Source organism: Petaurus breviceps, unplaced genomic scaffold, assembly GCF_028583685.1.
Source record: "Petaurus breviceps papuanus isolate PSGF00001 unplaced genomic scaffold, PetGlider_PUasm1.0 172, whole genome shotgun sequence".
In the NCBI taxonomy this organism is placed as follows: Eukaryota; Metazoa; Chordata; class Mammalia; order Diprotodontia; family Petauridae; genus Petaurus; species Petaurus breviceps.
In genome coordinates, this window is record NW_027185755.1 from 6,110,549 (window position 1) to 6,137,981 (window position 27,433).

A 27,433-nucleotide genomic window follows, 5' to 3' on the forward strand; every position below is an offset into this window, starting at 1 on the left:
GGACCCTGAAGAAGGCTTGTTAAAGTCCAGTAGAGAGCTGAATAAGGATCGAGCAGAGAACTGGGCAGAGTGCTGCGCCCCCCACTTCTCCGACTGCAACTGAGCCCAGGATGCGGGTCCTGAGCCTGAGCAAAACCATGGCAACAAGGTAACATAGCAACGGCGCCCATAGCATCAGGATTCCAGTTCCTCTGGAGCTCCAATTTCCCCGCCCTTCTGATAGTGCGTCCTTACCCGAAGGCCCAGAGAACAGTTAAGAAGGAGGGAATTATAGGTCCAGTAGCCAACGAGTGAGCTGAATTCTTCCCGGGGAGGAGGGATTGCCTTGAAGTTAGAGGCGGAAGTTAAGGGGTGGTGTTTCTATTTTTCACCAATGGCCACAAAGGGGAGGGCCTCTGTTCCTCATTCCACCACTTACGAAGCTCGGCTTCAAGAGGGGTGGGGTTAGGGAATAGGGTGTCTATGGGCGGAGCTTGAGTGACGAGAGGCAACGCCCCCGCGCCTTTCTGGCAGCAAGTGAGGAGGCCGGGGGTGGGGCCTCGCCGTGGGAACAGCCAATCAATGACAGGGCTAGGGCCTGGTGCAGGAGGCGTTAAGCCAATCAGTGGGGGCGGCGGGGCGGAGGCGGAGCGGGTGCTGCGGCAGGAGGGAAGATGGCGGACGAAGAGAAGCTGCCGTCAGGCTGGGAGAAGCGCATGAGCCGCAGCTCAGGTGCCACGGGGTGGAGGGAGGGTGCGCTGGGGTCCGGGAGGAGAAGAATGAGTGCGGACACCCTAGGCTCGGGCCCTGCACCCCTTCCCCCTCATCCCGCGGCCTGCGGCCCTGTAAAGATAGCCCCGCGCGACTAGTTCCCCCCCACCCCCAGCCCCGCCCCGGGAAATGAGGAGGCCAGGTAACGGGCCTTGTGCCACCGGCATGGGAATGGGGCTGGATTCCCCGGGCCCCTTCGTGTCCCTTGCCTTTGCCCTTCCAAAGGAGCTCCACAACCCGTAAAGGCCCAGGGGGGATCAGCACTCCCTTCCCCCACACAAGGACCTGGGGGATCAGTACTCTCCTCCCCCAAGTAAGGGGGATTGATTCTCTCCTCTCCAAGACCCGGAGTGATGAGTGCTTTCCCCTACCCCCTCCATATAAGGCATAAATGATCTGTGCTTCTCATCCCCCTGCCCCACATAAGGCCCTTGGGTGGCAGTACTTCCCTCACGTTAGAAGGATCGGTGTTCTCCTCCCCAAGATCCAGTGATGAGTGCTCTGCCCCACACAAGGCCTACGTGATCAGTGCTCTGCCACCTCCCCCCAATCCCCTCACACACACATAAGGCCCAGAATAAGGGACCAGTGCTCCCCTCCCCAAGACCCAGGGTGATGAGTGTTCCCTCCCTCCTAAGTCTGAGGACAGCTGATCAGTGCTCCTCATCTTCCTATCCCACATAAAGCCCAGGGTTATTTCCACACACACATAGGGCCCAGGTTGATCAATGTGGACCCACATAAAACCTAGGGTGATTAGTACTCCCACCCCCATAAGTCCCACGGTAATCAGTGTTCCTTCCTCCCCCCCCCCCCATAAGGCCCAGGGTGATTAGTACTCCCCACATAAATCTCAAGGGGAACAGTGCCTCATCCACCACATAAGGCCCAGGATGATCACTGCTTTTCTTTGCCATAAAGCCTAAGGTGTTTGGTATTCCCCTTCCCTACATAAAGCCCAGGATGATCAGTGCCCCTCCTCCCACTCCACAAAAAACCCAAAATGACCCTGTGCTCTTCAAGGCCTAGGGTGACTAATGGTTTCTCCCCCTCCCCCACCCCACTCAAGGCCCTGGGTGACTGATGATCTCTCCACCCCTCCCCCCTTAGTGTCTAGAGTTAACCTGCCTCATCTATGGCTCAGAATGACAGGTGCTCACTCTGTTCTGCCTTGCCCCTTTTATGGTTCAGAGTAATCCCACTCTGTGCTTCCTAAGGCCTGGGATGGTCAGTGGCTTCTGTCGCTTCTATGGCTCAGGGTGACCAGTACTTTTCTGCCTGCCTGCTCTATATGACTTAGGGTGACCTGTGTGCCCTCTGTCTCACCTCAGCCTCAGTGTGTACCCATGTCCTCCCCCTCTTCCCAAGTGTGTAAAGCCCAGTGTAACTTGTGTGCTACCCATTCCTATTCTGTCTCTGTAGGACGAGTCTATTATTTCAACCACATCACTAACGCCAGCCAGTGGGAGCGTCCAAGTAGTGTGGGCAAGAATGGTCAAGGTGAACCTACTAAGGTCCGATGCTCACACCTGCTGGTGAAACACAGCCAGTCTCGAAGGCCCTCATCCTGGCGGCAGGAGAAGATCACCCGGAGCAAAGAGGAGGCACTGGAGCTGATCAATGGCAAGTACTGGGTGGGAGGATCTTCGGGGACAGTGTTTGGAGCTGGTGGGGGAGAAAGGGGAGTTGGGTCCAGAGCCCAAGCCAGCCTTGGATACAAAATGGGTTGCAGTACCTGGAAAGGAGCACATGTGACCAGGGCTTTGGTTTGGATATACTATATTGGCTTAAGGACAGAACTCTCCCTTTTCCTCTGCTCCCTGACCTCTGTAACACCAAGATGGTCTTTTTGTACCTTTTGTTGTAAATGTGTATTAATACCATTTGTTAAAAATAAAACTGATCCAAAAAGTGTCAACCCATGGTCCGTAACTCATCCTCCTTCATACTGTCATTTAACTGTTAGCATCTTTACAGCAGATAGCCTGATACCAGTCCCTCCCTCCCTACCTCTTTCCAAAGGACCCTGACGAATTGCTGATTGCCTTGTGATTAGCCTGCCCTGGGGAAGGAGCTCTTTATCTCCGGGTGGTGGCAATGTCCTTGGTAGGCCCCTTTCCTTTCTTCCTGCAACAAACATTTACTAAGTACCTTTTGTGCCCAGCATCAGTACTGTCCTCCTTCACTGCCCCAGGTTAGGGAGGAGGAAAAGAAGGGTAGAATACAGTCCTGGCTTCACAGAACTTAAGGGAAGTTAGTGAGGAGGAACAAAATTAAAGCACAGAAAGTGCTTTAACATCATGAGTCCACCATTGCCTAAAGTGCCAGGCAGACACTGAGTTTCACTGTCCAAGTTCAGAAGAAGAGAGTTTTGTGAACTTGGCCCTACATAAAGCTCAGGTGTAGGTTTCATGGAGGAGGGTGAGTAGGATTTGGATGAATTAATGGAGGAGGGCAGTCAGGTAAGAGGAATGACTTGAGCTAAGGTATAGAGGTGGGAATGCAGAAGATATGTTTGGAAGACATCGAAGGAACTGGCATGTGTGTTGGGGAATTCTAGGAAAGAGACTAGACAGATTAGGACCAGTTATTAGGAGGCATTGGATGCCAGACTAAAGAGTTATGACTTTATTGTTTAAACAGTGGGAACCATTGAAGGTTTGGGAGTAAAGGAGGAATGACTTTACCATATTGATGCATTCAGATTATTACCCTGGCAACATGTGCAAGTTGGATCAGAGGTAGGTAGTCTGGAGCCTATTAGGAGTTAAGAGTCTATTAGAGTACTCCATTATTCCACCAAGTGTCTACCAAGTGCTTATTTCCTGTGGATAGGCCTTGTAAGGAATTGAAAGATGTATAAGATCCAATCCTTGTTGTCCCAGAGCTTTCAGGCTAGTTGAGGGAGAAAGGGGATGATTGACAGTTCACTATATTGTAAGGTAGAACACAAGTGGATGATAGAGAACAAACCATGTGATGTGGGGAGCTCATCACCTCAGTTTTCAGGCAGAAGCTGGGTGTTCATCTGGGGATGTTGTGAAGGAACCCTGTCAAGGAATGGTTTGGACTAGGGAGCCTCTGACTTTGGGATCCTAGGATGCCATTATTCTGAGGAGGGATAGAAGGATTAAATTGGGCTTCATGAAACCAAGGGAGAAGAAAATCTCAAAGGGGGATAGATCATTCAACTTAATAAAATGGTTTTTGAGAGCAGAGACGTCACAGGGAATGAAGACTGAGAAAAAGATGCTGCACTTGATTGAGAGGTTGTTAGTGGGTCTGCAAAGATCATTTTCAGGTCAGGATTACAGAGATAAGTTGGACCTTGTCCAGGATAGGGCAGCCAGGGTGGTGAGACGCCTGGACAACATACCAGATGAGGATGAAATGAAACAACTGGTGATGTTTAGCTTGACAAAGATGTAGAACAGATAATCATAGCTGTTTTCAAGTGTTTGAAAGGCTGCCATGTAGAAGATTGGTTGGTTCTGCTCAGCTTTAGTGGGCAGAATTAAAGCAATGGGTCAAAGTTAGAAAGAAGCACATTTAGGCTTGATATAAGGGAAAACTTCTCATAACTGAAGCTGTCTAAAATGCTGATGGGGTATCTCAGATGAGTTTCCTGTCACTAGGAACTTCCAAGCCGGTGGATAACCACTTGTGAGAAATGGTTCACTGGGGATTCTTGGTCAGGTATGGGTTGGACTGGATGATTTATGAGGTCCCTTCATATTCTTTACATTCTACATTTCTTAGTGGTGGTTACACCAGCGGATTTGCAGGGGGTTGAATCAACAGAATGAATCTTATGTGATTTTAGTGACTTAGTTCTTTCTTCTTCTGCTGTAGGTTATGGTCCCACATTCTCACCTCCCCTCACCTCTTATAACCAAGTGACATGGATATCAAATTTTATCAAGTCCATCTCTGCAGCACCTCTTATATCTACTCCCTTCTATCTGTCCCCAGGGCTTGGCCCATGGTGCAGGCTGTCATCACCAGATATCTGGATTATTGCAGAAATCTGAAAACAGGCCTTCTTATTGCCTCCATTTTTTCCGCTTTCTGATCTACTGCCAGAATATTTCTTATGTAAAGAATCCAGGCAGGTGTGTCCCCCTCACTCCCTCCAATGGATTGGTAGCCCTGACTTTAAAAGAGGCGGTATAAAGTCAGTAGAGTGCAAGCCCGTGTTCAGAAAGCCCCGGGTTCAAGTCCTGTCTTTGACTTACATTGGCTGTGTGACTGTGAGCAAGTCCCTTGACCTCTTAGAACCCCAGAAACTTTCTAATAAGCTTCTAAGTTGCAGAGCAGGTACATGACTGCATTGGTAGAAGAAATTTTCAGAGAAATGAGTAAATCTGCTCTTAGCACTCATCAGCACAAAAGTCTGAGGTGGGTCTTTCTTGTTCATCCAGCCAAGTTCAAACTTTTGCTTGACATTTAGTGCTCTTTATTTGACAGCCTTGCACCACTACCTTTCCAGGCTTTTCCCCAAAGCATAGTAGCTCACTCAGAGGGGTTGAAAAATAGCAACAACTGGGTCTTTGCCCTCAGGTGCTGAAATTTAGAGAGTTCTGAAATTTTAAAATAGTGATTTTGAAAGGTTGTAAAATTTGAAATTTTACATCTCTTAATTGTTTGCACGTGGACTCCTTCAGTAGCATAGAGACAATTGAATTTAATGCCTAGGTCTGAGAATCCCCACCTCATTTAATCTTCACAACCATCATGCCAGATGGGTACTAAAGCTGGTGTTATTACCCCCATTTTACAGATGAAGAAACTGAGATAGATTATATATATATTTATATAATTTATATAATATATATATTTATATAATTTATAGATGAAGAAACTGAGATAGATATTTAGAGACATAAAGTAACTTGCTCAGGGGCATAACTAAAAAGTGTCTGAGGTAAAATTTGAACCTGGATCTTCTGTCTCCAAGCCCAGCCTTCCATCCACTAGGACACACTGCCTCCTGTAGTTACCAAGAATAATTATTTTAAAAGAGGAAGCTACCAGATGGCATACATTTTTAATAGCAGCTCTCTGTGAGCTCCTGTAGTAGCTAATTCTTGCTCCCACTCAACTGAATGTGTCTTAATTACTTCTTGTCTCTTCTTATATCACAAATTACAAAGCTGATTTGAGGGCACACTTTGTGCTGCTTGTTTCAGGCACCAAGATTACTAGAATTTTAACAAGAATCAGTCAGTCTTACTGATCTACAGTTTGCAGACTTCATTCTCTTCCCATTTTTGACAGTATGAACAATTGCCCTCTCATCCTGTAGCACTCCTGTTTTGTGTTTTTTTTTTTTGGAGGGGCAGTTGGGGTTAAGTGACTAGCCTAAGGTCACACAGCTAGTAAGTGTTAAGTGTCTGAGTCTGGATTTGAACTCAGGTCCTCCTGACTCCAGGGTTGGTGCTCTATTCACTGTACCATCTAGCCACCCCACTGCTGTTCTTTACAATCTTTCAAAAATATAAAAGTGTAATAAGGCTGGAAAAGTAGTCTAAAGGGAGTCACTGGAGTGTATTGAGTAGAGGAGTGATATGGTTAGAGTCTAGGGGTGGGGAGCCTAGGGCCTTGAGGCTACATGTGGCTCTCTAGGCCCTCAAGTGCAGCCCTTTGAGGGATTTGCTCTTGAAGTTTGGGTTCAGTCGAAGGGTTGCACTTGAGGACCTAGAGGGCCACATGTGGCCTCTAGACCACAGGTTCCCCACACCTGTTAGACCTCAAAATGTAAAGGCAGCAGTGTAAAGGGTGGATTAGAGTGGGGAAAGACTCTAATCCAGGGAGACCAGTTAAAAGTCTATTGCAATAACCTAGGCATAAGTGATGAAGCTTTGATCTAGGGTTGTTGGTGTGTGAGTAGAGAGATAGAGATATTATTGAGAGATATTGTGGAGACATAAACAAGATCTGACAGCTGGCGATGTGGGATAAAGTGAGGAATGAAGGATGACAAAAAAGAATGACACCGAATTCTATGACTGGAAGGATAGTGGTATCTTCAGCAGAAATAGGAAAGTTCACAAGAAGGGTGAATTTTGGAAGGAAAGATAATGGAGTACTGTTTTGACCATGTTGAATTTGAAATACCTAAGGGACATACAGTTTGAAATATTTCATAGGCAGTTGGCAGTGTGGGACTAGAGCTTAGAGGAGTGAAAGGGAGGGTGAGTACAGGGTGTCCCAAAAGTCCCAGTGCAATTTAAAACTATTTAAAAGCTGTATGAAGACTTATGGAACACCCTGTATGTAGATCTAGGAGTCCTCAGCATAGAGCTAATAATTAAACCATGAAAGCTAATGAGGCCATCAAGAAAGAAGAGAATGTCCAGAACAGAACCTTGGGACATACCCACAGTTAAGAGGTATGTATGGATAATGATCCAGCAGAAGAGACTGACAAGGAACAGTCAGTTCAGCCAATTAGTAACCATTTTATTAAGCTGTGCCAAGAGCTAGTCTAATGCAAATAACTATATTCAAACAAGTTGTGTAAATAGGGAATAATTTATAGAGGGATGGCATTAGAGTTAAAAGGGGTCAGAAAAAGCTTCCTTTAGTGGGTGGGATTTTAGTTGGGATTGAAGAAAGTTGGGGAAGCCAGGAGTAGGAGATGTGGAGAGAAAGCATTCCAGGTATGGGGAACAACCAGTGAAAATACCTTGAGTGGAGAAAGAACTGATGGAATCTAAATGCAGATAAAAGTTTCTCATTTTTCACTTTATTTTTTTTCATGGTTTTTTTTGGGGGGCGGTCTGTGTTTTCTTTTACAACATGACTAATATGGAAATAATTTTTGCCTGATTGCACATGTATAACCTATATCAAGTTGCTTAACATCTCAGGGAGTGGGGAGGTGAAAGAGGGACAGAGAAAATTTGGAACTCAAGAATTTTTTTTGCCTTTTTTTTTGGAGGGCTGTTGGGGTTAAGTGACTTGCCCAAGGTCACATGGCTAGTTTTTCGTGTGTGTGTGTGTGTGTGTGTGTGTGTGTGTGTGTGTGTGTGTGTGTGTGTGTGAGAGAGAGAGAGAGAGAGAGAGAGAGAGAGAGAGAGAGAGAGAGAGAGAGAAGTGTCTTGAGGCCGGATTTGAGCTCAGGTCCTCCTGACTCTAGGGCCAGTGCTCTATTCACTGTGACACCTAGGCTCCCCCCCAAACATTCATTTTTTTAAAAATTCTTATTTAGCAGGGTGACTAGGTGGCACAGTGAATAGAGCACTAGCCCTGGAGTCAAGAGGACCTAAGTTCAAATCTGGCCTCAGATACTTAACACTTACTAGCCATGTGACCTTGGGCAAGTTACTTATCTCCAATTGCCCTGCCATCCCCCCTCCAAAAAAAGCAAAAAAAAAAAAAAGAATGTTAAAAGTTGTCTTTAAGTGTAATTGGAAAAAATAAAATATTATTTAAAATTATTTTTAAATCCTGGAGTGGAGAGATAGAGTGTCTTGTGCAAGGGACAGTAAGGACACTGGTGTCATTGGACTGAAGGATATGTAGGAGGAGGTATGAAGGAGTAAGAAGACTGGAGAGGGTTATGGGGGAGGTACAGCAGGTTATGAAGGGCACTGAACACCAAAGAGAATTTTTTATGGTGATGATAGGGAGCCATTAGAGTTTATTGGGGGTGGGGAGAGGTGACATGATCAGATGTCCATTTTAGGAAGATCACTGCCAGTTAAGTGGAGGATAGATAAGAGTGGGTAGAGTCTTAAGGCAAGCATACCGTATAACCAATAGATTATTTCTGTAGTCCAGACATAAGGTGATGAGGGCCTGCACTAGAAAGGTGGCAATATCAAGAGGGCAGGAGGTATATGCCAAAGTTGTGATGAAGGCCATATCGACAGCCCTTGGCAACAGATTGGATATGGGGAGTAAGAGAAAATAAGAAGTCTAGAAGAACACCTAAGTTGCAAATCTAGGTGATTGTGAGAATGGTCTTGCCCTCAACAGTACTAGAGAACTTTGGGAGGGGCAAGGCTTTAGGGTAAAGACAATGAGTTAGTTTGGGATGTGTTGAGTTGGATATGTCTACAGGACATCTAGTTCAAGATTTCTAATAGGCAGTTGGAGATTAGAGACTTGGAAGTCAATAGAGAGTTTAGGGAAGCTTAAATAAATTTGAAAATCCTCAGCATATAGCGTGATAATTCAATCTATGGGACCTGAAGAGATCACCAAGTGAAATAATATAAAGGAAGAAAAGAAGAGGGCCAAGAATAGAACCTGGTGTAAAACCCATGTAGCAGGTGTGACTTGAGCAGTCAGATAGGTAGGAGGAAAACCAGGAGAGAGTAGTGTCCTAAAAACCTAGAGAAAAGAGTATCCAGGAATAAAGGGTGATCAAAAGTGTCAGACACAACAGAAAGACCAGGAAGGGTAAAGATAAAGAAAAAGCCATGAGCTTTGGTTACTAACTTTGGAGAGAGCAGCTTCAGTCAAATGATGAGGTTGGAAGTCAGATTACAAGGTTTAAATTGGTGACTGAGAAGAGAGGAAGTGGAAGTGATTATTGTAGATGGCTTTTTCTAGGACTTTGGGTGAAAAATGAAAGAGAGAGATATAGAATGCTAGCTCTTACTATATCTTTATTTAACACTAGCATCAACTGCCCACTAGCTATTTCTATTTCTTCCTTTCCAGTTCTTATAATATTATATTTTATAGCTGTCTGTATTCATCTCCTAGTGGACTGTAAGTTCCAGGAGGGCAGGCATCATTACTTAAGTAAAGTTTGTAGTTTGCCAAGTACAGTGCTTTGAACATAGTAGGTTCCTAATGAATGTTTGTTGAATGAATGGTAAGAAACTAGAAGCAGTGATCATTCAAGTTGGATAGTGAGTCCAGTCCTTTCACTGGGGCAGCAGGGCAGAGGGAAAATTATGTTGTAATAGAGGAGACGAACCCATTTTTAGATGGAGTGGACAAAAGAGGTAGAGAGGAAATGACTGGAAATGCAAGAGAGGTAATGATTGATGGAATGAGTTTCTGGAAGATATGGGAGGAGATATAGGACCAAGGACATTGAATTAGCTTTGGTTAGGAGGGTGACATGCAAATTCTTAAGTGCTCCCTATTTTTTCTGACAGTGTTCTATCTTTTCAGAATCATTTCACAATACTTTCATATGTTCCACATTCCTGCTAAACTGGACTCTGACTTACTTTCCAAACTCCATATACTATCTACCAACTTCATGCATTTTTGCAGAGCATCCCACATGCCTAGGATGGTTTCCTTCCTCATCTTAGCCTTTTTGAATCTTTCTCACTATTCAAGATTTGACTCAGTTGCTCCCTCCATGAAATCTTATCCTATCCCACCCAGATGAAATTGTTCTTCCTCATCTTCAGTTTCCCTGGAAACCTTTGCCTGTCCTTTGCTCCCATCATATCCCACCTTGAGTTATGCCCATTTGTGTACATGTGCTTTACACTTGTGCTACCCTAGTGGATACCACCCTATGTTGTTACCATTTTTATATTCATATCCCCAGCCCCAACACAATTTTGTACATAGTAGGCACCCAATCAATGTTTGTGAATTTGAATTGATTGAAGAAGGGTTCCTTTATCCTCTCAGTTGGTAAGGAAGGAGAAGATGGGTGAAGATGGAGCAGTTGCAAGGTAGAGGAGAGAATTGAAGGGCATCCAGCTGTGTTACTCTAGTATTTTTGGTAAAAGGATAAAGGTAAGAGTCAAGATTTAAGGTGGAAGCTTAATAATCAAAGAGATTTGGAACAGTCAGTAAGGTGAGTATGATAATGAGTTACTAAATGAGAAATAAAAGGATTGCCTAGGGGCATCAAGCTGAATTTGTGGTATGCTTGGCATAATTTGTGGCTTGCTTTAGCAGCACATTGCAACCCTGGAAGAGCAGAGGAGGATGGTGGGGTTTATCCAGGATTGAGAATCAACAATGCAGGTATGGTGGAGGGACAAGGCAGGGAAAAAGATTCTAGGACTCCTGGGTGGGCACATTGTTGCAGTGACTGACTGTGGAGTCCAGTCTTCATGGGGAGGCAAATGAAATAACTTGTTTCCCTACTTCTAGTTCTTTCCCCCTCCAGTCCATTCTACATATCAGTGCCAGAGGACTGAGAGAGAAAAAAGAGATTTGACTCGACACTGGAGGTCAAGATGAGAACAGAGGGAGGAAGATAATAGAGGGATAACCGTTCTCTTCAGAGAATGAAGTTTCAGAATCTTGGAAGGAAGCAATTCCAAGCCTTGATGAGGTCTCTGATTGTGAGTGAAGCGTAGTAGAGTCAAAGAGCCCTGGAAAAGAAAAACTAGAAGATGTTTTGCTTTCTCTTTTTTCCCAGTTATCATCATCCTGTCCACTCCAGACTCTGAATTAGTGACTGATTTATTTATAGGGGCAAGATATTTCAAGCCTGGGTGACATTGGAAGAAAAAGTAGAGTCAGGAGAAAGGAGCTTATGAGTCTGGTTTCAGATATACTGAGTTTCAGGTGCTTGGGGTCATCTAAGTGGAAACATGCAGCACACAGCTGGAAATGAGGGCCTGGAATAAAGGAGATAAGGCTTAGAAGTAAATATTTGGCTCTCCATTGATTTGAGATGATAGTTGAAATTGTGGGAGTGAATGAGAATATCAAAGAACAGGCATGTAAACAGGAAGAGCGAAAGGACTATGGATTGAGTCTTTTGGCTACTTGAGTTCATAATAGGCACTTAGTAAATGTTTGTTGATTGACTTGACCAGTTCTTGAAATAAGTTCATGTTAGATGTGGAAAAGTCCTTAGAGAATATCTGGTCCAATCTCAGTTACAGTTCAACAAATAAATATTAATTAAGTGGTAATGAGCAAGGCATTTGAGGGAGAACAGGAGTCTGGAAGTAGCATCAGGGAGCAAGGAGTAAGCTGATTCTACCTCCAGACTCTGTGAGGTAGGAGAGTGAGTGAGAAGAGAGGAAAGAGGGAATAAAGAGTGGCCAACATTGGAAAAACCAGTCAGACATTTGTAGCTCTCAGGACAAAACCAGGCTTCGGTTAATGTTAAAGGTAGAAGAGTATAAGGGGAAGAGCTAAAGGATGAAGAGAAGTTAGACAAAGGAACAGATTTCATAGGGGCAGTAGTAAGGGAAAGGTCATTGGAACTAGAGGAGGGATGAGAGTGGGAGAGATGAGGCTTATAGGCCGGGCACTGCCTCTGGATAGCCTGGATTAGGGGAACAATATGATGGCAGGTGAGCTGGAAGGCTGGGTTAGTCTTTAGAGAAGAGAAACCCTGAGCAAGCAGTGATATTTAAAGGAGAAGCTTCTGGGGTTTCAGAAGCCTAAAGTTCCCTGTAGCATGTTGAAGCAACATGTGCTTTCATACACAGTCTTTCACCTCACAGGTGACACTTTCCTAATTTTACAGATGAGCAAACTTATTGTCCAAAGACCTCTGGCTAGTAATGGGCAAAGCTAAATCTAATCTGTCTTCTAGTCCGGTGCCCCCTTCTCATTGGCTTCCAGGGTTGGGCAGCTTATATTCTGAGGGGCCACAGCACTGCTGTGGGAGCACTGTGTTCTTTAAAGGATAAAGGATAAGAGAATGTCTTGTCATAGGAGGCCCCCCAGAGTAGAGCCCCAAGCACCACTCACTATCCCTCGTTGCCCTCCCATGGGAAGCAGGACCAAAAGCTTCCTGTTAGGACTCTGGCCATATGGCCAGAGTTTCAAGCATGGAGTATATGCAATTATTAAGAAAGAAAAATGACATGAAAATAATAAACTCATGGTCTATAATTCATCTTTCATTCTGTAGCTAAGTACAAGTACTAGTGCTTCTCATCTGGAAGATTCTAGTCAGTCAAAATGCATTTAGTAGTCATCTACTGTATGCACTATCTAAAGTACCGGGGCTACAAAACCAAAGTTGAAACAGTCCCCGTCTTCAAGGAGCTTATGTTCTATTTGAGGAGACAACACATAGATATTTATTTATACAAAATAGATACAATATAACTTAGGGAGAGAACTAACAACTTGGGGATTCAAAGGCTTCATGTAGAAGAGAGTACATTGCCTGCTGAGGTGATGGACTCAATGGTTAGAATAAGACATCAATTTTTGGACATGCTCAGTGGAGGAATTTGTTTTACTTTAATATGCGTATTTGTTCCAGAAGTTTTGTTTTTTTCCTGGGTAGGAGAAAGAGGTAGGTGAAGAGTGAAAAGGAGAGAAAAATAGATGCTTGTTAATTTTTTAAAAATAAAATTTAACTAAAAAAGCATGCAGAATATAGTGCTTGAACTGAGTCTTGAAGAGGTATGGAGTCTAAGTAGTCAGGATGAGGAGGGAGCACATTCCAGGCATGGTAGATACCCAGGACAAAGACATGGAGGCAGAAATGGAATACAGACTATGAGGTACAGGAAGGCCAGTTTGATTGAATTATAAAGGTTGTAAAAAGAGTCATTGGGATCCTCAGGGACCATCTGGGCTGACCTATTGCTAAGAGTCCTTTCTATAACCTTCCCAGTATCATCCAACCTTTACATGAAGACCTCTAATAAGGAAGAGCCTACCTCCTCCTGATTATGCTCATTCTACTTTGGAACAACTCTCATTGTTTTAAAGTTTTTAATTACATGAACCTTAAATCTGCCTCTCTACAAACTTTTACGTATTACTCCTAGTTCTGTCCATTGGAGCCAAGTAATCTAATCTCTCTTCCACATGGCAGCCTTTCAGATTCTTGAAGACCCCTATCAGGCCCCCTCTAACTTTCCTTTTCTCCAGTTCCTTCCAGTGATCCTGGTATGGCATGTTATCTAGTCTTCTTCTGATCCTGGCTACCCTCTTCTGGACATGTTGCAGCTTGTTTGTCTTATCTAAAGCATGGTAATGAGAACTGAACATGGTACCCAAAACAAGGTTGGACCAAGGCAATCACATCCCAGATTAAATGCTTATTACTCCTGTTTTAGTAAGCTAGCTCTTCAGCTGTGCCTGTCCTAAAGATAAGAGTCATTTTCCTTCCTTCCTGTTGGTGTGTCCTACCTCTGACTAGTCTGTCAGCCCTTTGGGGTCACTTTAGGGTTCTTCCCCCTGGTTTCTCCAAGTAGGAGAGGCCCAGTAACAGGGGGACTTGGGCCACGAGATTAGATCCCCTGAAGAAGGTTCATGAAGAAGGTCATAGAATCTTGTAGGTTGGTTTAGGTCAGGAGTGGGGAACCTGTGACTTGGAGACCACATGTGGCCCTCTAGATCATCAAGTGTGGCCCTTTGACTGAATCCAAACTTCACAAAACAAATCCTCTTAAAAGAATTTGTTGGGGAGGCTAGGTGGCACAGTGAATAGAGCACCGGCCCTGGAGTCAGGAGGACCTGAGTTCAAATCCGGCTTCAGACACTTGACACAAAAACTAGCCATGTGACCTTGGGCAAGTCACTTAACCCCAAATGCCCTCCAAAAAAAATGTGGAAAAAAAAAGAATTTGTTCTGACTCAGTCAAAAGGTCACACCCAAGGACCTAGAAGGTCCCTTATAGCCTTGAGGCTGCAGGTTCTCCACCCAAGGTTTAGAAGATCTCCCAGGAAGGATCCACAAAGAACTGTGGATTCAGAGCCTTGTGTTAGGAATCAGGAGGGCTGAATTATAGTTGTGCTGATGGTTCAACCTAGATGTGTAACTGGAACAAATCACTGAATATCTCTATCCCTTAGTCCCCTAATCTAGGAAATAGAGATAATACTCTATTAGTACTTTAATCTCATTCAATTGTCCTAGAGATAAGATGACAATGGAAAAGTTAAAAGCACTGGAGAATATTGGATATGGGTGTCATTCCATCCTAGTTGGCTCTTGGATTTATCCTCATTTCCTTTACAACAGGTGTGCCTTGATTAGACTTGGGGTTAGAGATCCCATTGAATCTTGATGTTATTAATTTATCCCTGTCCTTTCTCGAGGGGAACAGCGTAGGCCTGGAAAATTGATGCTACCATTTTCTTTGTGGTTACCTCTCTGACCTCCCAACTGTGGTGTCCTGGACGAAAGCCATTGGTGATTCATGTCTTGGTTTGAGGCTGCTTTTTATTAACAATGTTGTCTAAGAATCAGCTGCCACATTTAGAGTGCCCTTTCCCTTTGGATAGCAGGGATATGTATTTTCTTAGTTCTGGGAATTGAATAGGGTTGGCTCAGTTTAGGGCCTCCAAAGGGCTTGAGGGTTTCCAAACTCTCCCTTTCCTATCTCAAAGTGGTTTCATTCCTCTCTTCTAGTCTAAGGACAACCTTATCCTCTTTGCTTTAATTTTATTGTTGCTTATAAGCTGAGCCTTCACAGTGTAGTCCCAGGGTGTAGTATTACCTAGCGTTAGGTACTAAGCCACAGCCCATCTGGTAAAGGTTTCTGCTGCCCACCCCTCCCCAGGAGGTGCTATTGTCCACATAGGAGTTCAGAGCAGCATCTAGCACCACTGCATTCTGTAGCACATGCTCTTCTCCATTCCCCTTCCCATAATTTCCCATTCTCTCCATTAATCTTCTTTGCTGGTGCACTCCCTACCTTGCTAAAGGGGTCAGGTTCAATTGACAAGTTCAGAATATCATTACCAGGATGTGGGGGGGGGGTGGTAAAGAGGGGAATGAGATGAACAAATGGGGCAGGAAACAGGATTCCTGGGTCCTTTAGTCCTACTCATAATGTGAGAGTGATGGATTCTTTCCATTGAATATAGTTAGGAACTCCTTGCCAGGGCAATGGAAAGGGAGGGTTTCCTGGGGAGCAATATTAGCCTTGAGGTATATACTTGTGGAGTTTTATATTTTACAAAGGCCTCCAGTATTGTTTTGGCCTCCTAGGGACCCAGTGGGGTAGACTGGGCAGAGACTTTTCCCCTCATTTTGCAGATAAAGAAATTAATCCACTAATTCAGCACTTAGTATGTGCAATGCTTCTGAAGACAGACAAAACCAAAATACTTCCTGCCCTAAAGGAGCATATATTCTACTAGATCAAGCCTCAGTGAGATTAGTTCTGCCAATTGCCCAATTGTTGTGTGACCTTGCAAATTACTAACCCTCTCAGAGCTTCAGTTTCCTTTAAGAGACAGCTAAGGTTCACAGTGGATAGTGTTAGAGTTGGAGTTAAGAACTAAGTTAAAATCTCACCTCAAATACTTCCTAGTTTTGTGACCCTTGGCCGGTTACTTTGCTGACTTTTAGCCTCAGTTTCCTCATCTGTAAAATGGGGATAATAATAGCACCTACCTTATAGGGTTCTTGTGAGGATCAGATGAGATAATATATGTAAAAGTATTTTGTAAACCCTAAAGCAGAGAGAGGTATCAACTTGATATAGCCCACAGAATTCTCCAAATCAGATGAAAATATAATTGGGAAACATTTAACAAAATAAATAAAAATATAATTCAACATGGATAATGTTAATCTGTGGTTTTCTAAATCAATGTGTGGCTACAGGGATCTTCTTTTGATAGCAGTGCCTTAAAGCATTTTGTAAATATTAGCTATTACAATTATCTTTGTAAAATGAGGAGGTTGGGCTAGATGGATTCTAAGCTCCCATTCAGATCTAACATATAATTATTAGAATTCCTCAAGGTCACACAGTGAGTTGGTGATAGAGTCAGAACTATGTCCAAGACTCCTAACTCCCTTCCCAGGGCTTTATCTCATTGCCACTCTTTGGCCCTTCTAGATAATGTCCATTTGGCCTGTTTAGTATCTATCTTCCTCCCCCAGAGACTTGGAGGAACTGGGCTCATTTCTTATCCAACCTTGTCTTCCCAGTTCCCAGCTGGCCATTCCTGGACTCACAGAGCAACTTCCCCCCAAATGCCCTCTTAAAGAGCAGCGCTTCTCAGTTAGCCTTCTTTTGTGTCAAAGCATGCTTTACCCTGCCCCCACTCACTCTGTTCCTGCTTCTCTTTTTTGTTTTGGCTCTTAACTGATTTGCCCCCTGTGTCCCCAGGATACATCCAGAAGATTAAATCAGGGGAAGAAGATTTTGAGACTCTGGCATCGCAGTTCAGTGACTGCAGTTCAGCCAAAGCCAGGGGAGACCTGGGCACCTTTGGAAGAGGTATGTCAGAATTGCTTATAGGGAAACCCTGATCTCTTGATCTGGTTAGATCTCCAGGGTCCAGTAGGAGGCAAGGGTGAGGTAATACAAAGTTTAGGACTGGCTAAAAATCCAAAATGTCAAAAGCAACTCAGATTAAGGTCCAGATTGAGGTATACAGGATAGCCTTCCTTATCAGAGGGAGCAATTTACTGGGTTAATTTTGGTTGACTCTGGAGAAGTGGCTTCTGGCCAAACCTTCCAGAATAATCTAGGCCTGTGAGCCTGGAATTAAATTCAATTGGGGTAAAGCAGGTGAAAATGACCAACCCTAGCTCCAGGAAGAAGAATCAGTACAGAGACTGCAGCATGGCTGAGCAGAGCCAGAGAAATGTACATATTCTGGGGCTATCCCTGCCATGTGAGGCCCAAGAACAAAGAGGGAAATTGGACAGGACAGGACTCAGGAAAATTAGTGTGGCAGAGTAAAAAGAATGCTGTGTGGAGTCAGAGGAGCTGGCTTCCAATTCTAGCTGTGCTACTTACTACCTGAATGGTCTAGAACGAGGCATTTGACTGAACTCTCTAGGCCTTAGTCTCCTCATGTGTAAAAGGGAAGAATTGACCTCCCTTCTAGATCTCACAATTTTAATAGCTTTTATCTCCCCTCTCTCTTCTTTGTGCTATATTTCTCTTACATCTAAAGGTTTCAGTCAGCCTTTGGGAAGAGGACTTCACAAAGATGGGGCCCACTAGGTGGCAACACACCCAGCCCCAGCACATTTTCCCAATAGTATAGTGGTGGGTGAAAGGATAGATGTACATTCAGGAAACAAGGTCTCCTCCCCTTAACATAGGTGGGCCTGCCTTTCTTGAAAGACAAAGGAATAGCCCCTGGTGCCAGGATCCTGGAGACCTGTCTTTTGTGGCCATTTCCATCTGTCTCTATTTGAGAGAGAGGGGATTCTTAGAACCCCATAGATTCTAGTGCATTTTCCCTAGTTTTATAAAAAGGTAATGCTGTATCATAATGCTGTTTCTGTGTGGCCTGAAACAATCACCTTCAGAAGGAATTCTCCTCCTTGGCCTAGGCCTGGAGTGACTTAATTAAGCTCTGTGAGTCAGGGACAAGACTAGAAGGGGCTAATGAAATTGTGGGATGAAGAATGCTGCTGGCCTTGGCTGTGGGCATCCAGAGAAAGAGGGAATGATAAATGACCCAGCAGGTGCTGAGAAGTGAGTCCAGAGAGATGAGTTCTGAAATGTGTCTTCAAAATGCCCTGCTGCTAGCTCCTGGAGCTGTCCCTCATTTTGTCTCCTGGCTTTTCAGATTCTCCTTAATGACACTGCCAACCCAGGTCAGAGGCCGAATCTGCCTGCTTTCTGAGCTCTGTGATAAGGACTGTAAACTCTGGCAGACAGATGGGGCATTTAGAAAGTTGGGGGAAGGGGAATCAGTATCCTCTTTAGGATCTAATTGCTGTGGTTAACAGTGGTTGGTTCTTTAAATAACTATATAATAGCAGTATTCAAGCAATACCTGTATCTCCCCTCACCCATCACCCCCTCATCTTTTAAAGCCTGTTACCCAAAGTAGAGCCGGAGTAATAAAAATACATGTAAAGGCATAGTCATTTCTCCTCCCATCCCTCCCTCCCTTCTTCCTAGGCTGTTTTAGTGTGTCTCAAGCCTTCATCTGACTTCCTTCCTAGACACTGTTCATGTGACCTAGGTCCTCCACAATCCCTGTCTCCCTCCAGGTCAGATGCAGAAGCCATTTGAAGATGCCTCCTTCGCACTGAGGACGGGTGAGATGAGCGGCCCAGTCTTCACAGACTCAGGGATCCACATCATCCTTCGCACAGAGTAGGAGTGCCTTGGGTTGGGGATCAAGGGCAGGGGAAGACTGACCTCTGTTCTGCCTGCCCCCATACTCTCTCCATCCAGTCTACAGCTGCCTCTTAAGAGCTGAGGTGGCCCCAAGGCATGGGGTGGGGGGTAGGCCAGGGTTGGGGAACCCTTTACTTCCTATTTGGGGGCATCTTTTCCATTTTGTTTCAGCCTTGATGGTTCCTCCCTCTGAAAGGTCAGTGCTGGGACCCCTAGTGTTGCTGGTGTCCCTGCCCCAGCTGAAAATACACGATATTTATTGTCCCTATACTCTCAGAGACAGGGATCAGGGTGAGGATGAGCCCTGGTTTTAGGTCTCCTCACCCCCCTCTCTTCCCCACTACCTGAGGGCCTCTGTTAAATCACGGCACTGTGGTCAACAATGGCCCCCACCCAACTCCACCTAACAGCCACTCTGGCTTCCATTCAGTCTGATCCTGCCTTCTGCATCTTAAGGAATTATGGGTCAGTGGCTGGAAGGAAACCAATCGGAAATGAGAGGGGACTTCACTTGGGAGGGGAAAGGGCCTGGGTTATCCAAACTCCTGTTGCAGCCAGAGCATCCTGGAGGGAGACTAAATTGCTGTTTCTGCTGCACTGCTTTGTTTAGTTAAAAGAAAATCAAAATCCTCAGCTTTAAGGCCAATGCAAGGCAGTTGTATAGTTCCTGTTCTTATCCCCTGGCTGTCCAGATGTCCCCTATTAAACCTTGTAAACAAGATTCTACTGTGTCTCATTACCTCCTCCCCACCCTAGCTTCACAGTAACCAGAGTTCATAACCAAAACACACAGCAGCACCAGCACTAAAGTTACTTTATTAGACTTTTAAAAAGGGAAGAGAGGTGCAGATTTGGGGGATGGTGTGTTGCTACCCCTATTGATAATAAAGCTCCAGGTTCATTCCATCATGGATCTCATCTGAAAGAATACGTCAGAGAATCTGAACAGCTGGACTGTTGGCCTTACCAACCCCGTGCCCCCCTCCCTAAGAGTGCCCAGGCTCTCTCCTAAGCAATCCTCCTAATCCCCCCTAGAGTTAAGCCCTTTGTGTTCCTCAAGGATCAGCAGTGTTGGGGAGATGGGGATAGGTTCTGCACAGATAACTCCATAAAAACTAGACTCCCTTCACAGTTGTCAAAGGATACAATCCCCCAGAGTCACATGGTCCTTGAAGATTGTGTACCTGGGATGGAGAAAAGGTTAATTCAGCAAGAGACTGCCCACTCCCAAGCCTTCTTTCCCAGGGCAGCACCATCATCTTCCATTTTCCGGGGATGGGGATCATAGCATGGCCTGGCCCCAGAGCCCACTGTTGCCCATCCAGAGGCCAGCTTAGATATAACAACCTGAGTCAGCCCTGCCCCCACTCACCATTTCTTCAGAACAATCTTGTTCCAGCGGGTGCCTGTCTGAGCTGCAATCAGTTTCTTCAGGTCTCCTATTGAGTCGTCAGTACTGGGGCATATGTTAAGGCAAAAAGAAAGAGGGGCGCAAGCGAACCCTGCCCATGCCCAGCCCTCCTCCACCCCAGCCCCACTCCACCTTCCTACCAACAGGATACTTGCACTTCACACGGACCTTCTTGCCCAGCCGGTCGTTACATACAACCTCGATCATGGCTCTGGGGATCACAAAGGATCTGATAAGTCTGGGATCGGGTCCTTTCTTCCAGTTCACCCCAGTGCTGCCCCTCCTCTGTGCCCGGCCACCCACAGCCTCCTGCTCAGCCTCTGCCCCTAAATCTGACCATCCCCAACCTCCCCAGGCAGCCCCAGAGCTCGGTCATTCCCAGCATACTCGGTCAGCTCCGACCGCCCCTATCACCCAGACAATCGCGGTCTCCCCGGACATTCCCGGCATCCACAGCCAGCCCCGGTATCGCCATAACCCAGGCCCCGGCACCAGACACCCGCGGCCTCCCCATCACCCAGCTTTGTCCTCTCCGGACGTTCCAGGCATCCTCGGTCAGCGCCGGCACCAGACACCCCCGGCTTCCCCGGACATCCCCAGTCTCCCCATCACCCATCCTCGGCCAGCCCCGTCCTCCCCATCACCCAGGCCGACACCAGACAGACAGTCGCGGCCTCCCCGGCCAACCCCGTCCTCACTCTAGACACCCACGGCCCCGGCCCTCGACCCGGACGCCCCTAGTCCCAAGCCGCGGTAGCTCCTGCCTCACTGCGCACCCACTAAGACAACACTTGTTTGCGCTTTACGGCCGCCGGAAGTCGGAAACGGAAGCACCTGTCCGGGTTGCGATGGCGACTGCTTAGTGGCGAACGAATTGGCGGCTGGTGTGGATTGCTGAGGGTGCAACCGCAGTCGTGTGAGGTCCCCCAGGCCTGGTTTCCCCCGGGGAATGGCCCCTCGATCCTGCCCCACCTCGAACACCTGGTGCTGTCCCGCATCCCGGCCTTCTCAGACCTGCAGCTCCGGGCCCTGCCTCGGCAAGGGGCGCTGTGCTCCCTGGTGCTCAGGGTCACCTACAGGGTGACCCCCCAGGGCCTTCGAGATGCCCTGCCTGGCCTCAGTAACCTCCGGCGGCTCGAGCTGTGTGGGTGCTCCATGCCTGCTGAGGGGGTCCTGCAGATCATAGGAGGCTTCCTGCCCAGACTTCGGGAACTCAGGGTGACTGTGGCCGGGCTCACAGCCAGGGGCCTGGCCAGCCTGATGGAGATGCAGGCCTTAGAGATCCTGGGCCTCCTGGGACCACCGCCTACTCCTGATAAGCTTTCAGCCAAGGATATCCTCACTTTCTGCCTCTCCTTGCCTAACCTCAGAGTCCTCAGCCTTCAGGGCATGGGACTGGGGTCAGCAGATGAGGCTATTCTTAGGGAGGGACTGGCCCATTATAGGATCACTGTTGGGGAGCTCCCCTTGGAAGGCTGGGGACTGGGAGGCCTAAGATGACAGCCCCTCACACCTTCAGACCAGAAGAATTCTGGGCCCACTCCAACACTTGAGGTAGTCAGAAGTGCTAGATTTGGAGTCTGAAGATTAGGATTCAAATAAATACAGACTGTGTGATCTTGAGTTTCCTTCTCAAACCCCAAGATTTTTCATCTTTAAATTAAAGAGGTCCCTTCTAGCTCTAAATCACATTTTTTTGATCAAATATCTGGCTGAGTTCTAGGGCTCTTTAACATTTGTATCTCTGGGTAAAAAGAATAAAAAGGGCCTTGGAGGTCTTGTCAGGGAGAGTGTATTCCTTAAATCACTTTTTTTTTTTTTGGAGGGGGGAAGGCAAGGCAATTGGAGTTGTGACCTGCCCTACACAGCTGGTAAGTGTGTTGGGTGTCTGAGGCCAGATATGAATTCAGGTCCTCCTGACTGCCAGTGCTCTATCCACTAGCTGCCCATATCACCTAAATCTTTACCCCACAGAAACTCTCCTACCCTTTCTCCCAAGGAGACCACATCACCCCTTGAGACAGCATAGGATACTTAGGGGTAGGGTTTGTCTTCTCCCTGGATAACAAATCTTGTACCCTCCACTGCTGATTTGTTCTACTTTTCTTTGATCCCCAGACTGCCTGTGCCTATTGTAATCAATGAATATTTATTAAGTCAAAAAGCATTTATTAAAATGTTACTCTGTACCAGGAACTGTGATAAGTACTGAGGATACAAAGAAAGTTTAAAAAAAAAGTCTGCCTTAAGGGAACTCACGGTCTAAGGGGGGAAACAGTATGCAAACACCTACGTACAAATGTATGCAGGATAAATTGTCCATAAGCTCAGAGAGAAGCACTAGCATTAAGGGGGATCAGAAATGTTTCCTACAGAAGGTGTGATTTTTGCTGGTACGTGAAAGAAGCCAAGAGGTGAAGATGAGAAGGGAGAGAATTCCAAGTATGGGGTAATGCATGGAATTGAGATGGGGTATGTGTTGTGCAAGGAGACCAGTATCACTGTTCATGGAGGGGAGTATGGTATGAGATAATGATAATATAAGTGAAGGTTTTCAAATTTTGAAGCCCCATTATTACATGCTAGGCACTGTGCTGTATGTTGAAGATTTACTAACAAAGAATGAAACAATCCCTAATCTTAAGGAATTTACATTCTAGAAAGGAAAACAACAAATGTGTGTATAGAAGGACAGAGAATAAAAATAAACATAAAGTAAGTACAAAGGGAAGGAGGACAGTAGCATTCAGTGGGATCAGGAAAGGCTTTATGTAGAAGATGGTACCTGGGTTTCATCTTAAAGAAAGGGATTCTATGATTAGGCAGCGCAGAGACATGAGAGATGGAGTGAGAATCAGAGAAGACCAGTTTGACTGGATTTCAGAGTGCAGAAGTGATGTACAATGAGGCTAGAAGGATAGGTTGGAGACAGGTTGTAAGGGCTTTAAAAGCACCACAAAGGAATTTGTTTGATTTAGAGTAGGGAACACTGGAATTTATTGAGAGGCATGACATCATCAGATTTGGGAGTTAGGAAAAATTACTTTGGCTGCTGTGTGGAGGATGGATTGGAGCAGGGAGGGACAAAGTGGGGAGATGATCTAGGAGGCTATGGTCCTGAACTAAGGTGGTGGCTAGTTGAGAAGAGAGGAGATAGGATTCTAGATGTATGGTAGAGGTAGAAATGGCAAGATTTGACAACTGGTTGTGTGAGTTGAGCAATAATGGGAAGTCCCAAATAATGCTGAGTTTACCTATCTCAGAGTTTCTTAGAACAATGATATCCTTAGACAGAAATAGGATATTTGGATGAGAACTGGGTTTTGGGAAAGTTTGAGTTTCTAGGACATTTAGTTTAGAATGTCCAAGAAGTAGCTGGTAATAGGAGAGTAGAGCTCAGGGAAGAAACTGAGGCTGGAAATATATATATATATAAATCTTCAATTTACCTACATAGAGATAATTAGGCTTATTGGATCTAATGAGGTCACAAGAGAATATATAGAGGTTTCCAACCTTCAGTTCCTGTTCCCCTCCTGTTCCCCTCCTATACCGTTTGGCTTTTCAGTAAACCTTCCTATACCCTCTTTTCAACATAAAAAGAAATAAATTCTAGAGTTTAGCATGCACATGTACATAGATTAATTAATTTTACTTCTCTAAGGGTCCACCAAAAATGTAAATTTCATTGGTTATGTCTGGAAACTTCTAGAATATTTCAATAGGATAATAAATATATATTAAATATTGCCTTTTCCCTCTAATAATTATTTGGGATCCTCTTGTATAACAAAAAGATAAGAGGGTCTGAGGACCCTATGGGGATATTCCTAGTTAGAAGGCATGATAAATCAGCAGAGGGGACAGGAAGAGAACCAGTAGAGGGCAGTAAACCCAGAGAGAGAATCCAGGAAGGAAAGGTAGTAAACAATGTCAAATGCAGTAGGAAAAGATGTAGATTGAGCAAAGACCATCAGATGTGGTGATTAATATTGATAACTTTAAGAGAGCAGTTTCAGTCTAGTAATTAGGTTTGAAGATGGATTGCAAAGAGTTTTGGAGAGGAGAGAAAATGGAGGTAGTAGCATAGACAGCTTTTTCAAGGATTTTAGCTGAGAAGGGAAAGAGAAATTTAGGTCAATAGTTTGGGATGGTTGAGTCTGATGGGTTTTTTTTGTGACGTATTTTTATTTATTTTTAAAATTTGTTTATTTTTAGTTTTCAATATTCATTTCCACAAGGTTTTGAGTTACAAATTTTCTCCCCATCTTTCCTCTACCCTCCCACCCCAAAATATCGAGCTTACTGAATACCCCTTCTCCCAATCTGCTCTCTCTTATATCCTTCCCCATTCCCCTCTAACCTTAGTAGGGCAAGATGGATTTCTGTACCCTAGTGCCTGTATATATTTTATTTCCCAGTTGCATGTAAAAACCGATTTTTTTTTATTTTTCATTTTTTAAAACAATTTTTTTAAACATTTGTTTTTAAAACTTTGATTTTCAGATTCTTTCCCTTCTTCCCTTCCTCATCCACCCCCACTAGGAAGATAAGCAATTCAATATAGGTTGTACATGTGTAGTTACACAAAATGTTTCAGATTTTTTTTTAAACACTTACTAGGCAATAATTGTTGGTTGAATAGGCAAATTAAGGGAGGAGAAGCTGTGACAAACATTTTAAGTGATGAAATAGTCAATTAAAAACTATTTATTCTACTAGGCAGCTAGGTGGGCAGTAGATAGAGCACTGGACCCAGAGTTAGCAAGACCTGTGTTCATATCCAGTCAGGAAGACTTGAGATCAAATGCTGCCTCAAATACTTACTGTGTGACCCCGGGCTGTAACTGCTACCTGCCTCAATTTCCTCATCTAAAAAGTGACGATAATAACAGTACTTACCTGGGGTTACTGTGAGAGTCAAATGAGATAATAATTAGGAAGCACCTTGCAAGCCTTAAAGTGCCATGTAAATGCTAGCTGTGATAATTATTATGTGTCAGGTATTGTGCTAGGCACTGGAATACAAAGAAAAAAATGTCCCTTTCTGGAGGCAATGGTATATCTAATACCAGTTTATACAAGATAATTTGTGGGAAAGGCACAGCAGCTGGTAGATTATGCAGGGCCTCAGACTATCTGCATAGTGAAATGGGAGGCCTCTCTGTCAATACCAAAGAGGACCCTGAAAGGATAGAGAATAAACATGGAATAGTTTGTTTCTCCCAAAAATAGGGCCTAAGGGGACTCCCAGATCTTAGTTGAAAGGATCAGGGGCAGATATATCAGTAGGTATGGGCTGAGAGGCAAGTATCTCTGTCCTTTTCAGTGTTTATGTCTGCCTGAAAGACAAAAAGGAAATAAGATTGGGAGAAAGAGGAATTGAGCAATTTGATGCCTAACTCCCTTCTGAAGCAATGTTCTGTATTTGGGGCAGGAACATAGGATGGTACACTGGGACTGTTGTTAGAGCAGTGCTTTTACAGTCTTATACTAATGTATCTCTTTGGGAATATCCTAACACCCTAAGGTATACTAGTGTAAGACAGGTAACACAGGAGGGCTGCTAGCACAGGTTCACTCTTTTATTTATTTATTTAAAGCAATCGGGGTTAAGTAACTTGCTCAAGGTTACACGGCCAGTTATTTCTGGGTGTGGTGCTAAGTATATGAGCCCAGATTTGATCCCCAGGTCATCCGGACACTGGAGCCGGTGCTCTTACTCGCTGAGCCACCACAGGTTCACTCTTGATCTGGTCAGAGAGCAAGGACAGAAAGCTTCAGAGGGGTTAATAATCTTACTTTATTCTAGTCTATTCTCAAAGGGAGTTGCTGATAATGGGAGCATCGACTCCTACAGCATTTCCTAATCACCCTTCTTGCAAGGGCTGACAAGAATGGGGAGCAGCTACCTCTATGTCTGTATGGGGTCAATTGACACAAACCCGGCTTGTGCATTCCCCTGAACTCCCACAAACCTCAATGGGGGCTGGTTGAGGCAAACACATATTTCTCCCCAAGCCTTGATGGGGAGCAGATTAAGACATACACAGCATTCCAGCTTGTGCATTCAACCCTAAGGGTTCCCACTCAGACCAGTGCCCACTCGCTTTATAAGGTAGACAAAGAAGACATATTGCCAGCAATAGCCTCACAAGTTTACATTATTTCACCATTATGTCCCACTGCAGTCACAGTGGATATTTACAATTTCAAGCACAAATGTTCATATTATGTATCATTATATAAGGCTGCGCAAGCATAGTAGAAATGTTTACAAGTCATGAGCCTGGGAAATAGAGATTGTTATGGCTATGGATCCTAGAAAACTAAACTTTAAGAAAGAGTAACAAGGATCTACCTTCCTTACAGCTAGGTATACCCTTGCCAAGCACTCTTATAGCCTAGAGCACTCTTAAATTCATAGTTACCCCCTTTATTCTGCTCTTGTTCTGAGGTCTTCCCATTAGAAACAGGTCTTTAAAAAAAAAAGACCTTAGAGCTAGAACTTTGGTGGAAAACTAAAGTCCAAAGAGGAAAAGATAATTGTCTGAATGTTTACAGTCTGTGCAACATCCTAATTAGTACTTTCCCACTCCTTTAAAGAAGTGGGGAAGGTTTGCCTTTTGATCCTTCCTTAATTTTCCACACCTGCTCTACCCCAAGCCAGGTCATTTAGTTGGTGCCTAACAGCCATGGGGTATTTATCTACTTATTATCTGTTTCCTAAGATGTGAAGAATTGAGGAGTGAGGAACTCTAGGATCCAGGCTCACTCCCCATAAAATAGGTGATCCTGTCAGGAGTGCACAGTCCCTTGGGCCAGAGTCCTAGAGACCTGACTGTCTGTCCCCTATCAGTAAGAAAGCCAAATGATCAGGCTTGGAGTATCTCAAACCACTTTCCTTGGTGGAGTCCATCCATTTGGACTGTAGGAACAGCTTTTTATTTGTCTTTATTAGAGACATAGCATCAAAGACTTTAATACTCTTCTGATTTGGAAGAGTCCAAGGGCACATTCCTAGACAGGCAATGATTCCTATGTGATCTGGAAACCCCTGGGGGTCCTCAAGATTCTCTTAGGGGATCTGAAAGGTCAATACTAAATACTAATTTATAATAATATTAAGATATTTCAATTTCTAATGTGGTAATTACATATGCTAGATATAACTCACATAAATAAAAGCTCTTGGGGGGTGGTCGTCTGTAATTTTTAAGACTGTAAATGGGTCCTGAAACCAAAAAATTTGAGAATCACTGGCCTAGACTATTTTTCATGCTTTGTAAATAGATAGTACTAGGTC

At 44.7% G+C, this 27,433-nt stretch overlaps 2 protein-coding genes across 6 annotated transcripts in view; one reads left to right on the top strand and one right to left on the bottom strand.

Moving 5' to 3' along the window:
- The first annotated feature begins 565 nt into the window (after window positions 1-565).
- PIN1 (peptidylprolyl cis/trans isomerase, NIMA-interacting 1) lies at window positions 566-19,498 on the top strand. 2 transcript variants are annotated; one of them, XM_069083153.1, is made up of 4 exons: window positions 566-711; window positions 2,173-2,373; window positions 16,737-16,780; window positions 19,397-19,498. In XM_069083153.1, exons 1-4 carry the CDS (start codon window positions 654-656, stop codon window positions 19,481-19,483), a joined length of 390 nt encoding a protein of 129 aa, XP_068939254.1. In that variant the 5' UTR covers window positions 566-653; the 3' UTR covers window positions 19,484-19,498. The 2 variants fall into 2 exon arrangements, with proteins under 2 accessions (XP_068939254.1, XP_068939253.1); XM_069083152.1 differs by having other exon boundaries at window positions 16,737-16,847; window positions 18,587-19,437.
- A 15-nt stretch (window positions 19,499-19,513) lies between these two features.
- The window catches only part of LOC138157515 (ubiquitin-like protein 5), a 34,146-nt gene continuing 26,226 nt past the window's right edge, over window positions 19,514-27,433 (bottom strand). The window contains exons 2-6 of one of the 4 annotated variants that reach the window (XM_069083156.1): window positions 20,908-20,947; window positions 20,279-20,338; window positions 20,089-20,172; window positions 19,863-19,900; window positions 19,514-19,635 (exon numbers count right to left, since the gene is read on the bottom strand). In XM_069083156.1, coding sequence (XP_068939257.1) covers window positions 19,592-19,635; window positions 19,863-19,900; window positions 20,089-20,172; window positions 20,279-20,334 — 222 coding nt within the window. In that variant the 5' untranslated portion in view covers window positions 20,335-20,338; window positions 20,908-20,947 and the 3' untranslated portion in view covers window positions 19,514-19,591. The other 3 variants (XM_069083154.1, XM_069083157.1, XM_069083155.1) reach the window with 3 other exon arrangements.